The following is a 17,315-nucleotide window of genomic DNA, read 5'->3' on the forward strand; positions in this document are numbered from 1 at the left end:
AGGATCAACAGTACCAGGTAATTTCTCCCCCTTCAGCTATCACTAGCAACCCAAAAGACATTGCTGAAATATGCATTATTTTCATTAATGAAAATAACTTTTTGCCGGTTTCAGAAATGTTTCAGTATTATTACTACAGTTCATCAGTACAGGTCAAAACACTAGGTTACAAAACACAGCCCAAAGGCACGATGTGCACGCACGCACACCCCTCCTCCGGTGCCAGCACAGGCAGCCAAATGCTGGTAAACCTCAGCATAGCTGGTGTATGAGACGGACCAGCAGTTGTGCAGCACCACCAATGCTATTGGAACTGGTCACAGCAGTTGCAGCAGCTCCCATCCAGTCCTGTGCCTAACCGGCTGCAGCAAAATCAGTGGCAGTCACTGGGCAGATGATGGGCTACACAGTTTCAGCATCCTAAATTCCAAGTATGCCTAGGACTTGGATCTTTGCATGAGTCTGTGTGCATGTCTGTCGCAGCATAGTGCCCCCCCCCCCAAAAAAAGGCTGAAGATAACACCCTGACACTTTATACATTGTTATCAATTAGAGTAGTTCAGTTTCAGGCATTCAGTTAATTAATAACTGCAGAGAAGTGGCAATGAAAATAGTGTGATTTTCAAGGTGTTGCATGTAATACAAAGGCGCAAAGTCTAAAGATATTCATAACAGCAGTAATGTTGACTCAGATGAACTAGGCAAAATTATGTTTTTAGAAATTGTGTAATATGTCTTTAAGAACTGGGTTGACACAAATGGAATGTTCTTCAACTCCCAAATAATGTTGTTAGTGTGCAATTTTAGCAATGTGATACTTGGTAAGGTGTTGCTGATGAAATTAAATTATACATATACAGAATAAGACATTATACTGAAAATGCCAAGAGAGCTGAGAAATGGATAGAACATTCAGGCTTCATTATAAATAGAATCCATCTTTTTCACTGGGGAGATTTTTCTCAGTCACTTTCTCTAAGTGTATATCTCAAACTTGAGGTGCATGCCACAACTACAGAATGTCATTGTTCAATTAGTTCATCAATCCCACATTTGAAATCATGATAAAGCAGTGAGATTACTATACACTAACCTAGAAACATTGATGCAACATAGTAAAAGTAATAGTCCTCCAGTCCCCCAATGCATATTATTGAAAACGTATTTGAGTTAGCCTAATTTATGATAGTCACCTTACGTGGCACAGTGGGGAAATGCTTTACTAACAAGCAGAAGTTTGCCGGCTCGAATCCCCGCTGGTATATTTCCCAGATTATGGAAAACACTTATATCAGGCAGCAGTGATATAGGAAGATGCTGAAAGGCATCATCTCATACTGCATAGGAGGAGGCAATGGTCAACCCCTCCTGTATTCTACCAGAGACAATCACAGGGCTCTGTGGTTGCCAGGAGTTGAAATTGACTTGACGGCACACTTTCCCTTTAATTTATGATGCATGGAAGGAAAATAAGAGTGATTAACATGATGTTTGAGTCTCATGGCAGCCTTGTAAGAAGCTTTGTCTGAAAACTAAGTTGCCAAAGGCCACTCACTGAGCTTCATCAACAAGCTACCTCTCTACAGAGCAAGTACTCTGTGAGGAAGAAGAAGAAGAAAAATCCATATACATTAATACTTTGGGTTTTCTTAAACAAAAGGCTCTACTAAAATTGGCTCTACTAAAACGGCCATATGCAACAAGTGATACTATATTTTTGATGAGGAACTTGGTTCCAAAGAAACTAAGTCAGCAGCAGCATCACCTTCTAAAGAGTGAACCAAATTTAATGAGTTTCTAATTACCTACTTGTCAAATGTTGGGGGCACAACCCACCAAGAAAGAATTTTTCCTGTGCAAGCCCCAGTGGAATGAAGGAGAGCACTGCAGTGTGAGATTGTTGTGGCACTGTGGCAGTCCCAGTTAATTCTATCAGAAGTCATCTCATCTCCCGAAACAGCTCTGTATACCTGAAGGACCTATAGCCCAGAGGTAGGCAGCTTCATATTGCATTTTCTACTAACAGGTGATGAACTGCAACATCATAAACCATTTAGACTGGAACAAATAATCTGTCTCCTACATTTATGTATTGTTGTTGGGTGGTTTGTTTGTTTTTTCCCCATGTTAGCTGGGAGTTGGGAAGGATACTGGCAGCTGGAACAATTTAGCTATTTTTATCAATTCCTTCTATTATTTATTTACTTTGGGGAATTGATGGCTCACCTTTCTTTCAATTACCTGTTGTTCCCAAGGCAAGAACAATTGTTAAAACATTAAACAATATCAGGGTTAAAATATACAATTGCCAAAAGTCAGGCAGTGGCACTTTCCATGAGCGCAGTTGCACTCACAGAAGGTGCTGCCGCCCAGTCTGTGCAGATTCTCTCCTCCTATGGAAGCCCCTCATATGACATCCCACACCACACTTGCAACCCTGAGAAGTGAGTTCATGTGGACTCAGGAGGCTACAGGAGGGAGGGAGGGTTGAGAAAGTCTCCCCCCACCTGCCAGTGAACTTCATTACACTTCACTTGTACAATAGTTAGGAACTCGATACCATTAATAGATAGAACTCAATACTATTAAAACCAATTGAGCAAAAGGAATGAATGCATTATATAGCAGCTAATGAAATCGTGGGAGGTGGGGGGAGCTAAATCTTCAATGCCCATTTAAAAGGGCCAAGGAGAATGTGGTGAATTCCAGGAGATAATTGATTCTATAGCCCAGGGAGAGAGAAAACTCTTTCTGCAGTGGTCATCAATGTAATAAATGGTAAGATCACCAAAAGATTATCAGAGTTCAATCTTAATTATCAAGGAGATACATAGGAGAAAAAATGCTCCTTCAGATATCCACCCTGAGCCCAGATCATAAAGGCCTTTAAAAGTAAGTACCAGGACCTTTAATTTAGCCTTGAAGCCGATGAGCAACCAGTGAGCTCATGCAAAGCTGGCATTATATGCTCCCTGCGGCTAACACTGGAAATCAATCTGGCTGCTCATTCTGTAGCACTGCAGCCTCCAAACATCTTTCAAAAGCAGCCTCCTATTGAGTGTATGACAGTAGGCTAGTTGGGAGGTTACCAGGGAATGCTTCATTTTTTCTGGAGGAACGTGACCCCATTTAAGAAAGGCCTTTTCACCCCTTCACTGGTACCAGAGCTTCCTATCATGAGCAACACTGGAGTAAAATTTCAATTTTAGGATATCTGTAGTACACATGTATCTCTTCTGATGCCACAAATTCCTATTCTTTATATGACACAAATGGCAAAATATATGAACTGCTATTGTATTTCATCAGACAGAAGAGGACATGAAAGCAATGGCACCTTCAATGTATGCATGAAGAGGGGTCAATACTGACTAAGAGAAAGTGCCCACATTTCCCTTCCACTGGGGAGGGGTGTTATACCTCTGCGGCCTTAATAACGTTAGTGATCTGAATGACAGTACCCTTAAGAACTGCTAGCTACTGATATAAGTATGCTGTGACAGAATCACTCCTCAGCTGGGACTGAGTCATATAGCTCCCTGCTGAGATGTGCGTGTCCTGGGCACATGGTGCACTTCATGGACTGAGGCATTTGTCTCCTTGCTTCACCAAACACTTCCCAATCAGTGTGTGATGATGCACTGAGGGAGTGGGCAGGGGGGACATATCCTCAGAAAGCTGTACACAGCATAGGGAGTGAGATATATAAGCATGAAGCATGGTCTGTATGGAAACAGATACATACATGGCTGTATGAAAACAAAGTCATTTCTGAATTAGGCTTCATCCCACATAGCACAACATGAGCAGGGCAGTGGGGAGTAAGAGTTAAACCCATGCTGCATAGGAGAATACCTTGAATTTCAGGCTCATTGTTGCTGTGCACCACTTAATGGCGCAGTGGGGAATGACGTGACTAGCAAGCCAGAGGCTGCCGGTTCAAATCTTCGCTGGTATGTTTCCCAGACTATGTTTCCCAGACTATGGGAAACACCTATATCAGGCAGCAGCAACATAGGAAGGTGCTGAAAGGCATCATCTCATACTGCACGGGAGGAGGCAATGGTAAGCCCCTCCTGTATTCTACCAAAGACAACCACAGGGCTCTGTGGTTGCCAGGAGTTGACACTGACAATTTACTTTACTGTTATAACAGAGGACTATGTGTGATATTGATGAGATGTCAGAGAGATGGAGAACAGGAAGCTCAGGCATATCTTCTAGAGAGTCTCTTTACTACTATTACTACAACTACAAATATTTTATATACCACTTCTCAACAAATGCTATCAAAGTGGTTTATGCAGAAAAAATAAATAATAAAATCGTTCCTTGTCCCAAAAGGGCTCACAATATAAAAAGACAGACCCCAGCAAAAGCCATGGAATAGATATACTGGGGTTGGATAGGGACAGTTGCTCCCCAATGCCCCACCACTAAATACAAGATAATCACCATTTTAAAAGTTAGCAGGGTCTCTGTACAACTGCCAGCATCCCCAGCCACAATGCATTTCTGGGAGCTGTAGATCAGCAACATCTGGTGGGCCCCACATTAAGAACCACTGCATTATTGACTCTGGACTGCCTTTTTGTAATTTGTTATTCAGTATAAATCAAACTGCTACAAAGACCCTGCTAACTTAGAAAACAGCCACCTTTTAAAATGGTGATTATCTTGTATTTAGTTCAGAAACATCTGGGTGGACCCCACATCAAGAACCACTGCAGTAATGTTATAAGACCAGAGGCTCCTTCAGACATTAATCTGGAGGGTTGCCAATTCTGTGAGCAGTGGGGTGAAGGAAAATGAAATCCCGCCCCCACATCACTCATCCCCATGCCCCATTGCTCAATGGTCCAACAGGGCTTGTCTGAAAAGGGGGGAAACCCTCTCTGTGGTGGTGGATGGACCAGTGACTGCAAGGGTGGATTTATTGCTTGGAAGAGATTACTGCCAGTGGTAAGTTTTGTACCTCTCTATTCCACCTCTGAAAGAATAACTGGAATCTCTCCTCAAAAGAGGCATAGCAAGTGTGGAAGGAGCCTGTGTTCGATGCCCCTGGCTCACAGACCCATCCCAGCAGTGCTCAGGGCTCCATCCTATTAGTGCACCTGCTCATGCACACATACACCCCACAGACCCACTGCCTCCACCACTTCTTCCACTAGAGATGTGCAAAAGTCATTTTTTAAAAATTTGATTTGTGCCCCAAATGTTATCAGACCAGAAGCTGATTTGTTTTGTATTCAAATCTACCCCCTCCAAATCACCCCAGATTTGATTGGTATTTGCTTTGCTTTGCTTTGGATTTGGACTGATTCGGACCACTTAACAAGGCCCTAGGGGCACCAGAGTTGGTTGGTGGGTAGGTCCCCATAAGTGACACCTATCAGCCAAATTTCAAGGCAGTGGGACATTAGGTTGATATTTAAAGATTTTTTTACTGATTTTGAACATTAACGCCATAGGAAACAATGGGGATTCGAAGTTGCTGTATCCTAACCCTTATAGGGATCCCCAGCTTTCATTTTTTTAAAAAAGCTAAGCTCTAGCCTTTGTAGAAGTAGACTTATGGAGCAAAATGTGCAGTCATTAGTTTTCAAGTGTTTGGATTATTTGGTGGATAATAACTTTTCCTCATAATGAATCCCTAGGAAGATTCATTGCACACCTATTTCTTCTGTTCATTTTGACTATCAAGTGCCATGTGCCAACTACACCCCCCACCCCACCCCTACCTGCAAGGCAGTGTGGTACACATTTTAATTCTTAGGAATATTGAAATGTTTAGATTCTTTGGTGTCTAATAACTTTTCCTCATAATGAATCCCTATGAGGATTATACACCTTCCTTTCTTCTGTTAATTTTGACTATCATTGGACAATGCCAACTGTCAACTGCCATGTATCAACCACACACACACACACACACACTGGGGTACTCAGTTTATTTTTTAGATATTTTTGAAGTGTCTAGATTCTTTGGTGTCTTCATTACACATCTTCATTTTTTTTGTTCATTTTGACCCACTGCTTTGCAGGTGGGGGTGGGGAATTAGTGGCATCCCATGTTCCAACTGTCCAACAACCCACAAGTCACTTTATATTTTAGGAATTTTTGAGGTGTTTAGACTCTTTCGTATGTAATGAATCCTCATAGGGATTCATTATGTGGAAAGGTTATTAGACACCAAAGAGCCTAAACACTTGGAAAAAAAACCCTAGAACATAAACTGAGTAGTAGCCCACTGCCTTGAAGGTGGGAGTGGGGTGCAGTTGGCACATGGTAGTTGACAGTTGACACTGTTGAAAAGACAGTCAAAATGAATACAAGAAATGAAGGTGTGTAATGAATCCTCATAGGGATTCAAAGAGGGAAAGTTATTATACACCAAGAATCCAAACACTTGAAAACTAGTGACCACACAATTTGCTCCATAACGCTGCCTCTACAGCATCTGGGGGAATTCATAGGAGGTATGTGAATCTTGAATTGATTTGAATTGAATCAGGTGTGATTCGATTTGTACCCGAATCTCGCCAATGGACTACAGGGGTGATTTGTTTTGTCTCCAAATCACCCAAATCAGCTAGATTTGGGTACAAATCGATTTGCACTCATATCAATTTGCACATCCATATCATCCATCCCTCTCTCTGCTGCACCTCTTTTGATGCCAGCTAGTTGGCTGGCCACTGCTGCTGCTGATATTGCTGCTGCTGCTGCCACCACTCACATGCTAGCCTCTGCTGGCTGCCTTGTACTTCTTGCTCGCTGGCAGGCTGGCCTGCCTCCTCCTCTTCCTCTGCCACTGCCTCCACCACACTTTCCTTGCCAAGGAAATGTGATGAATGGTTTGCAAGTGGTGGAGGAGGAGGCAGAGGAGGAGGCAAGCTGACCAGTCAGTGAGCAAGCAAGCACAGGGTGGCCCACGGAGGCAGGCGCATGTGTGAGGAGGCAGTGGCAGCAGCAGCAGCTGGCCAACTGGATGGCAGCAAGAAGGATGAATCAGGGCAGTGTGGAAGAGCACCGTCCCAATGGGTGAGTAGGCCCATGTTATGCCCCTGGTCTACACACTTTTGCAGCTTGCTAGTGGAGTTTCAAAAAATAGTAGAGCCATTGCAGCCCAACAACGGGCATCACTAGCATTAGACAAGGGGAAACAGTTGTCTTGGGGTCCCACTGCCTCAAGGGCCCCCCAGAGACATGTCACATGACTCCCCACCCACCCGTTTTGCACCCCTATTAATTAATATTGAATCTCTTGGAGATTGGCACTTCGGCAGCAGCAGAGAGTCAAGAAAGGGTTAACCTTTCTCTCAGCCCTATTGGTTCTCCTGGAGTCTTGTGCTCCTCCCCCATTTGGAATTTGTATGGAACTTCAGATCCCAGGAACCTGGCTGTTGGCTTGTTGTTCTCCCTCCAAGAACAAAAGTAAGAAGACATTTTGTAAAAATTAACCCTTTGCTGTTTGTTTGTTTGTTTTGTCTGTGATTTGTTCCCCTTGATCAAGCTACCATGTTGCTTGCTTTCTCCCTCCACCCCCATGTACCATGTCTCTGTGTGTGTGTGTGTGTGTGTGTGTGTGTCTTGTACATGTGAGAGAAACCCCATCCTGTGTATGTGTGAAAGAGAGAATTCTTGTGAAAAAATTCTTTGAAATTTTTTTTTCAAAGTATGCCAAAACTATTCTAGTGCAAACTTGTAAGAAAAACCCTCCCCATCCCAACAGTATACCTTGTAGGGGTGTGCATTTTGGAATTTCTTGTTTCTATTTGTATCCGAATCGAAACATCCCCGTTTTGTTTTCTACCCAAATTTTCTGATTCCGAATCAGCCCTGTTTTGTTTTGTAGCCAAATTTTCTGAATCCAAATCCGAATCAATTTGCATTTTTAAAAAAGGGTCCCAGGGCAAAAAGAATGGGTGGTGGTGGTGGTAGTGTCCAATGGGTGTAAGGTACCACCCAAATTTCAAAGGAATTAGGCAAAGGGCTGATTTTCTTTGTGAATTTTATTTAAGTTTACACATCTTTAAGAATTTTCCCATAGGGAATAATGGGGATTCCAGTAAATTTATTGCTTCAAATCAAGGGGAAAGGGATGACCCAGAGCAGAGTGTGGTGGGTGGTAGTGCCCAATGGGGGCAAGGAAACTTCCAGAATTATTTCAAAGGAATTGGGCAAAGGGCTGATCTTTTGTGATTTGTTGAAGTTTACATGTCTTTAAGATTTCTCCCATGGGGAATAATGGAGGTTTCAGCAGCCCCATAATTCCACTTGGGGGGCACTGGGGTTGCCCAGAGCGAGGGGTTGTGTAGTGCACATAGGGTGCCAAAGCCTGTGGGGTACTGGGCTTTGTTATTTCTGAGGTGTTCATTGTAGATTCTCTGGTAGCATATGAGATTTTCAGTGAAAAGCAAGAATACACTCTCATATGCTACCAGAGAATCTACACTCAGATCACCACAGAAACAGCAGAACCCAGCACCCCATAGGTTAGCAACCCTTCCCCTGGCCAATGTGGGGTTCAGTAAAAAGTGGGAAGAAGCAAAAGAGCCAATGGGGAACAAGGAGGGAATTGTCAGCAGGTCAGCCCATGATTTAGGTCACTGATCAGAAGGCTGGAAGGGTGGGAAATTCAAAGAGATGTCAAACACAAAATGGAGACTGACTCCGAGCTCACCACAAAATGGAGGTCCGAAACAACAAAACGTTTTGTAGCCGAAACAGGGACGTTTTGTTTTGTATACAAAACTTTTGGATCTGGAAAATGGGTGTTTTGTTTTGTCTACAAAACACCTGAAACAGGGTGTTTTGGGTACAAAACGTTTTGTATCCGAAACGTTTCGCACATCCCTAAAACCTTGTTGTGAGGAAATTAGTTAGTGCAAAAGTATTAAAAGCTTTGAAAAGAATGAGGAGGGGGATGCTCTGACAAAATGGATCTGTTTTTGTTTTTGTTCCTTTTTATTCTTGAAGTTACACTGCTTATACTCTAATCTGGTCTCTGTGTGTGTTGCTTTCTCTCCCCGCGCTATTTATTTAATATTTATATGCTGCTTTTTTTAGCAACAGAGTTCTCACAATGGAATAAATAGCAAAATATGAGAAAATGTTTCTCTTAACATGTTTTCTCTTTTAAACATTACTGTTTTACTTTACTTTGCTTTGTGCTTGTAGCATGCTCCCCCACCAAAAGTCTATTTTTGTACTGTGTACACTTGCTTCAAAATGAGGCTTTGCAAATCCGTTCACAAGAAACTCATTTTTAAATTGGCATGAAATGATTGGTTGTCTTTAAATTCTGCAAAATTGGGGTAGCTCCATATATGACATTCTGCTGTCCTATATGATCAAAATGGTGGCTTTTGTTTCTGTAGCGTATATAGACATACACTATAGTTGCATTTGATTTTTTTGCATATGATTTTATTGCTTAAATGAAATGTACTAAATAAAAGATCAAACTGAATTGCGTGCTGATGTGATTGGTGTAAAAACACACTGGATCTTTTAAGTACCTAGCAACACCTTTGTAATGGAGAGAGGAAGAGTGATAGGATTTTCTATGTAAAAGCTGGTATTAGCAGGTATGTTCCGAATTTCTTCTTTAAAAAAATAAATCAATCTTTCCCTGAGTGTATTTTAGTGTAAAAAGTAATGAATTCAGCTAATTGGGGACGGGCAGGGGAGAAAAGGAATTAGAGAAAGAGCTGAGAGGAGGAGGAAGATAGGTGGTGTGAGGTGGGCACAAGGCTATGTGTGCCTCACCAGAGGTGTATCAGAATCTAATCTGGCCCACCACCAAATTTTAGTTTGACACCCCCTGGCATAGGACCCCCTGGCCCTATCCACCCTTAGCACAGTACTTCCAGTGACTGTTGCTGGTGTCTATCTGGTGTCTATCTTGTGTGTGTTTTTGGATTGTGATCCCTTTGGGGACAGGGAGCCATCTTATTTATTTGTTATTTCTCTGTGTAAACCGCCCTGAGCCATTTTTGGAAGGGCGGTATAGAAATTGAATGAATGAATGAATGAATGAATAGTGCATTTGCAGAACAGAGAAAATTCAAGACCCAATATTTATTTGGGGGGGGGATATTTTATGGGGGTAAATTCTTGTTGTACCCCCTGTAATTTCCTGCTGGATCTGCCCCTGTGAACTAGATTCAATGTGAACTAGATATTCACCATATTCATAATGGGGATGTGAGTGTGAGTGCACTATATATTGTGAAGTGTGTTTGTGTGTATATATCAGCGAGGGGCCCATTTTAAAATCTTGTCTTTGGGCCCACTGCAACCTTGCTAGGACCCTTAGCCAACGTTGAATTAGTCTCTTCTGCCATCCACAGGATGGTGCAGCAGAACAGCGCAGATCAGACCAGCAATGCCCTCCATCAGCAAGTAGGGTTGCCAACCCTCCAGTATGAGCCTGGAGTCTCTCAGAATCAGCATCAATCTCCAGGAGACTATTAAAAGGAATCCTAGAGACTGCAGTAGCTTGATATTGGGGGAAATGCCGAGGGGAAAATCTCCAGGAGTAGCTTCAGTCAGAACTGGCAACCCCACCAGAAAGCTGCCCCATTAGTACAGGAGGGAAACCTGGGAACCATTGGCAATAGCTGCCTGGGAACCATTGGCAATGCAGTATATTGTGAGAACCTGGAGTTTCTGAGTGATGCTGGTTAAATTGCTATGGTTGACCAGCAATTAACCGGGGTTGCTAATCCTGGTTAGAGATCCCATTTAAATGCTGGTTAACCACAGCAATTTTACCAGGCTTGCTGGAAATTCTGGGTTCTCACAACACACTCCATGGTGGCATGCAGGGCTTGCTGATCACAATTAACACTTTAACCATGATCATTCTATGTTGAACACAGGTACAACAGTACACTTCCTATCAGCACCATATATTTGAGGGTCCTATACCCAGATTTTAAAAATGAACCCAGGTACAGTAATTCACACAGGAACATGTGCCTGGGCACAGATACTTGTACACTCTGCACGTTGATTAGAGCTTTGTTGTCTTACACTGGTGCAATGCAAAGGCTTTATGAGGATTAAAGTAAAATGAGGATACATTGTAACATCCCCCAGGGATTTTGGAATGGTGCAATTATCACAACACCTTTTACAACAGTATTTAGGATGCTCAGTATGACGCTGGTGTGGAAACTCATCATGCAGAAGTGATTTCTCCAAACTATTCTCCTGTTTAAAATGGAAGGATGAAATTTATATTTTTTTAAAAAAGTAGAATGTTTTTGACAACTTTACTTTTCCTCAAATGCTACTATAGTTCTGTATGTGTACTATCCAAATAGTTATTTTCCAAGTTTTTAATATATGCACTATATAAGAACGGCTCCTGCTCTTTTCACTTGTTCTTTATGCTGAATTTATTTATTTTGCTGGAGAAAAGAATATATTCATTAGAGATTGTATCTCAGTTGCTTGACTTTCTCCTTGAGTCAATGCATTTTTTTTTTATTTTTTTTGGAAATACGACTTAGGTAATCAATCTGTTTACTTAAATAGCCATGTTTATTGCAAGGTACTGCCCATAACATTTTAGAATGTGAAGGGGATAAATGCAACAGCAATGACATTTTAATTGCAGTTGGAAGCTGCAGGAGGGAAACAGTATTTCAATCATGCCTTGTAACATCCCAGAGGTTTATGGAGAAAGCTGCCGTAATGGAGGCATGTTAGTACCTGTATTCATTGATTCCATCTTCACAAGTGCTGCCATTCTCACACCAATTCACTTCACAGTCATTAATATTTTCCAGGCATGTAGTTCCAGTCCATCCAGGAGCACAGACACACTGATAACCCTGGTTTTCTTCATCTTGGAAGCATCTTCCTCCATTCGCACACAACTAGAAGTGAAAATTATGCACATAGATTCAGGAAAAGAGTTGATAGTTCACCTGTAATACCATTGTAGGAAAGTCATGAGGAATTAAACATTCTTAATGCCCTAAAATACTAGATGATATGTTGAAGAAAGGTACATCTGTGGCTGCTAATGAGTTGCTGCCAGGGTATATTCTTTGGTGTGTCTACACAACTGTCAGCCTAAAGCTGAATAAGACATATACAAGGTTTGGACATATTTTGATGTATGAAAATATATTTCCATGCAAGTATCAAGCTTTGTTTGCTCTTAGAGATAAGATGCTGAACTTGAGATTGATGGACTGGCCAGATAAAGTTGTTCTCATGTAAAGATAAGATCAATATTGAAAATTATTGCTGACCATAATGGCATGACAGGGCTCACTGTAACAATGTACAGTAGTTTGTTGCAATGGATTCCAAGTACATTTCATTCATGTTGGAAGGAACAAAAGAATTGCCTTGGTGACTGAGGCCAAAGGTTTAACTAGTTCAGCACTCTGTCTCCAACAGAAGCCATCCAGATGTCCTTGTAAAATTCTCATACCATCCCACTGTTTTTCCTTAGCATTTGACAACCAGAAATATGCTAACTAGGATACAGAGTTTCAATTTATGCCTGTCATAGCTAACAGCTGTTGACAGATTTAAACTACAGGAATTTGTTTAAACTTTTTTAAAAGTCATTTTTTAAAAGTCAATTTGCGGGGTTAGTGTAAATATTTTCCCCTGATAGTTCAGACACAACTAAAATCCCAACAATACATGATTTTCTCTAGCAGATTCCTGTAAGTGAAAATAATTCCTGCTTTTTCCTAATCAATGAGAAGAAAAGGGTGACTCAGGTGGAGCTAATCAGCCATCCTGCTTTCCACTCCCCCAATCTGATTGAGACAGAACCTATTTAAAATGCTACTGAGATCTGCAATAACAACAACTCTTGGCAGAAATGTGCTATCTTAATTTGTCTCTGATTAAATTTTAAATTGACCTTAAAATTGGATCTTTTTGCTATGCCATTAGTGCTAAATTCCAAAATTATGCTGGGACATTTCTCATAAAAAGCCACTAGTCAGCTTGAGCAAACCTTGCAAAATTAATCCCATATTTGCAACTATGGAAGTATTCTTCCTTTGCCCATTTTTTTAGATTACTGTTTCCAAGCTAAGTGCATGTAAAGCAGATTGTACAAATGGGAATTTAACAATTGCCCCCCAAATAAGGCTAACCACAGTGTTTTAGTACACATAAGTCTTTCTGTATACCTGGCTCCTTTCTAATTCCCAGCAGTTGATCTCATAACAGGTGTCCTAAGGATAGGTCCTTTACTAGTAGCATACAGTGCTATTAAAATGAAGGCCTTGATTTTGATTTAGACGTACAAGGTAGCTTCTGCTTGTGTGTAGGGGCTTTTTGATTTCTACTTTCTCATGGCAGTCTTCCACCTCTGCTCCAGCCACACAGAAGACCAGGCAGCCTCTGGAAGAGCACCCCTTGTGGACTGAGGAGCTGCCAAACTTTTATGCAAAAATCTGGGCAAGAAAGTGCTTTCCATGCATGCACAGGCCCCTCTGGATCCCAGGCCTTCTGGATCCTTACTGATGGTAATGAATGCCATCAGAAATTGTGGGAAACATAAAATAAAATAAAATAAAATACATTTTCAATGTTCTTTTTATTACCAGTAGAGGTAATAAAAGAATCTTGTAAACCTAATAGGAATCCAGAAAATAATATAGTAAAACCACCTGAAATTTGCACACAAAATGGAGCACTATTGTCTCTGCAACTGAAGTGTACTTACCCCTCCTGCCGCTTTCCCCCCTCTGGGGGTCCACTTCAGAGCAAAGGTTTGGGGGTGGCAGCGTTCCTCCCTGCCGCCCCTGCCCCCATAGTTGGCCGGGAAAGGGGGAAGTTGCCTCCATACATGCACCCATTGCACAGTGTGCGCACCTGTCGCCACCGTACACGCTGCACACGTCACATGTTGCGTGCACATGCAATGTGTGATATGTGCGGCACACGGAGCGGCGACAGACGCGTGCATGCCGCAATGGGCGCATGCGTGGAGGCAACTTCCCCTTTTCCCGGCCAACTATGGGGGAAGGGGAGGCAGGGAGGAACGCTGCCACCCCAAAACCTTTGCTCTGAAGTGGAGTGCCAGAGGGGGGAAAGCGGCGGGAGGGGTAAGTACCCCCCCACACTTAAAGTTAGACACCCCCCAGTGCTGGGCCGGGCCTCCGTGGTTCCGTGCACATCCCTAATCCAAGCTATGTACATTATAGCCTGAGCAACTGTCATGAAGCAGCACACAAGTGGATGAAAAGTATGCTAGAATCTTTTGGAAATATGCATTATGAATATTCTGGTGAGAGGTATATGTTATCTTTATGGTCAAAGCTGTGACTATAAACATGTCTGACAGATATGTCGGGTCTCTGACTGGCTGAGATCCGATACCCATGACACTGTAGTTGGGAAGCCCCTCTCGACAGCCTCACTCTTGGGTTAGATTCAAGTTCGAATCCCCATTCTGCCATGAAACTCCCTGGGCCAGTCATGTCTCTCTCAGCCTAACCTACCTCACAGGGTTGTTGTGAGGATAAAAATAACTATGTACACCTCTCTGAGTTCCTCAGAGGAATAGAAGTGTAAAAATGAATGAATGAATGAATGAATGAATAAATGTTGGGCTGTGCGTGCACAGTCCTAGTTACTATCTTATTACAACATAATATATGCACAAAATATTTAAATTACCATCTGTATGTATACAAGGTATACAGTAGTAGAATCAACATATTTATTTTCATATGTTGGACATTTTACGTGTATTGTGCATGCATTAACAATATGTTTGAAATGGCATCAGGACACTGAAGGCCAGATCACAAGGCAGGCAAGAGCAGAATCTAGGCTATACACAGTACCTAGATCAGAGATCAGGGGGGTTAGGCAGTGATCTACCTCACCAAATCAAGCCCAAATCTTATCCCCCAGTGTACATATTTAAAATAAACAGATGTGCAAAGGCTACAAAAATAAGTTCTACATTGAAATATGCAAGAGATGGTGTATTGCCTCTACAACTTTCACTATTATAACATATTCACAATTGTGCCCAATACCATTCTGAGTTATTATTATTTTTAGCAATTATTCATTTCATTAAGCAAATGCTATTAATTTATTGAACTTTGCATTAGTGGATACCAAAAGGTCAATATATCTCATAAGTACCATTAACCTCTATTTCCATTTACTTTAGAAAACAAAGTAATTTACCTGATTAAATGCCTGGTATCCTACATGTGAGTACAAGAAGCACAAATATATATTATAATCCATGTAATGATGGTTTGAATAAATTAAGCCTGTCTGAGAGCTTTTAACAAATATTACATGGAAATGCTTTAGTAGCTCCCATCAGAATCCTCAGCACATCAGCACTTCCCAGCCTCAATGGCCATAATGATTATTGCATTATTTCAAACAATTGCCATGTGCAACTGATATTTATCCAGGTTTAAAAAAAATACAGACTCCAAACTATTTATGTTAAAGAATTTCTGAAGTAGTGTGTATGCCTGTAGAATAATTAATACTCAGTCAGTGTGGTGTGGTGGTTAGAGTGCTGGACTAGGACCGGGGAGACCTGAGTTCAAATCCCCATTCAGCCATGAAACTAGCTGGGTGACTCTGGGCCAGTCACTTCTCTCTCAGCCTAACCTACTTCACAGGGTTGTTGTGAAAGAGAAACTCAGGTATGTAATACACCGCTCTGGGCTCCTTGGAGGAAGAGCGGGATATAAATGTAATAATAATAATAATAATAATAATAATAATGTGATACTAATGGATTTGAAGGTAAAATAAACGCAGAGCTTCTTAGTTAATGCATTGCCTAGGCCAAGGTTTCTTAACTTTGGATCCCCAGAATCTGGGGATCTGAGATGTTGTTGGATTACAACTCCCATCATCCCCAGCCACAAAGGCCATGGCTGGGAATGATGGGAGTTGTAGTCCAACAACATCTGGGGACCCAAAGTTAAGAAATCCTGGCCTAGGCTAACAGTATAGCAGTGAGGTATTAGATAGCAAAGGAGCTCCTGGTAGCTCCTGGACTTGTCTTCCAGCATTGGGCTTGCTTCTCCCTCCTACAGCAATAGGGATGTGCAAAAAATTTCAGGCACAGAACGATCTGTGCCCGAAACGAGCAATTTTGGGGCCGAACCGAATCACCCCGATATCCCCGTCGGGCATGAAATTTCGGGCATGAAATTTTGGGGCCGAACCGAATCACCCCGATGTCCCCGTAGGGCATGAAAAATTTGAGTGATTCGGTTCATGGTTGATTTGGGGGGATTTTTTGAAGTTTTAGTGACTTTGGGGCAGTTTGGGGGCATAGCATGGGATCTGGGCAAAAGAAGTGGGGTGGGGTGGTAGTGCCTAATGGGTGCAGGCTACCACCCCAATTTCAGGGGGATTGGGCAAAGGGCTGATTTTTTGGTGAATTTCTGAATTTTTCATGTCTTTGGGGCAGATTGGGGCAGATGGGGCAGAAAGTGGGGACTGGGGCAGAATATTGGGGTGGGGTGGTAGTGCCTAATGGGTGGTGCTATCATTGAATGAGAATTCACACCTCAGAAAATAAGGGAATAACATCCCTTCAGAAAAACTTCTGAGGTGTGAATTCTTATTCTATCATAGCAAATAAGATTTTTTTCAATTAGACAACTCTCATGACCCCACTTTCACTTTTTCACACTCTCAATTACTATGAATATGAGGAAGTAATCTATTTAGCACACTTCACCTTATGAAGACAAACCTCAGAATTCACCAAAATTCACCCCTCTGCCAAATCACTCTGAAATTGGGGACGGGTGGTAGCCTCCACCCATTAGGCACTATCTACCAGCCCACCCCACTCCTTTGGGGCAGATCCACTTTCTGCCCCCAATCTGCCCCAAAGACACCAAAACTTCAAATATTCCCAAAAAATCAGGCCTCTGCCCAATCCCCCTGAAATTGGGGTGGTAGCCTCCACCCATTATGCACTAACACCCCACCCCACTATTCTGCCCCAGTCCCCACTTTCTGCCCCAATCTGCCCCAATCTGCCCCAAAGACATGAAAACTTCAGAAATTCACCAAAAATCAGCCCTTTGCCCAATCCCCCTGAAATTGGGGTGATAGCCTGCACCCATTAGTCACTACCACCCCACCCCACTCCTTTTGCCCAGATCCCATTCTATGCCCCCGAACTGCCCCAAAGTCACTAAAATTTCAAAAATTCCCCCAAAACCAGCCCTTTGCTCAATTCCCCTGAAATTGGGGTGGTAGACTCCACCCATTGGGCAATACCACCCCACCTCAGAATTTTGCCCCTGGGCCCCTT

General features: G+C 42.2%; 1 protein-coding gene across 1 annotated transcript in view; it reads right to left on the reverse strand.

Moving 5' to 3' along the window:
- Positions 1-17,315, reverse strand: part of LOC128337958 (protein eyes shut homolog) — a 219,504-nt gene that overhangs the window by 16,888 nt on the left and 185,301 nt on the right. Inside the window, exon 10 of the mRNA XM_053279776.1 lies at positions 11,729-11,895. Coding sequence (XP_053135751.1) covers positions 11,729-11,895 — 167 coding nt within the window. The remainder of the gene's footprint in view (positions 1-11,728; positions 11,896-17,315) is intronic.

The sequence above is a fragment of the Hemicordylus capensis genome, chromosome 1, assembly GCF_027244095.1.
Source record: "Hemicordylus capensis ecotype Gifberg chromosome 1, rHemCap1.1.pri, whole genome shotgun sequence".
NCBI classification, from domain to species: Eukaryota; Metazoa; Chordata; class Lepidosauria; order Squamata; family Cordylidae; genus Hemicordylus; species Hemicordylus capensis.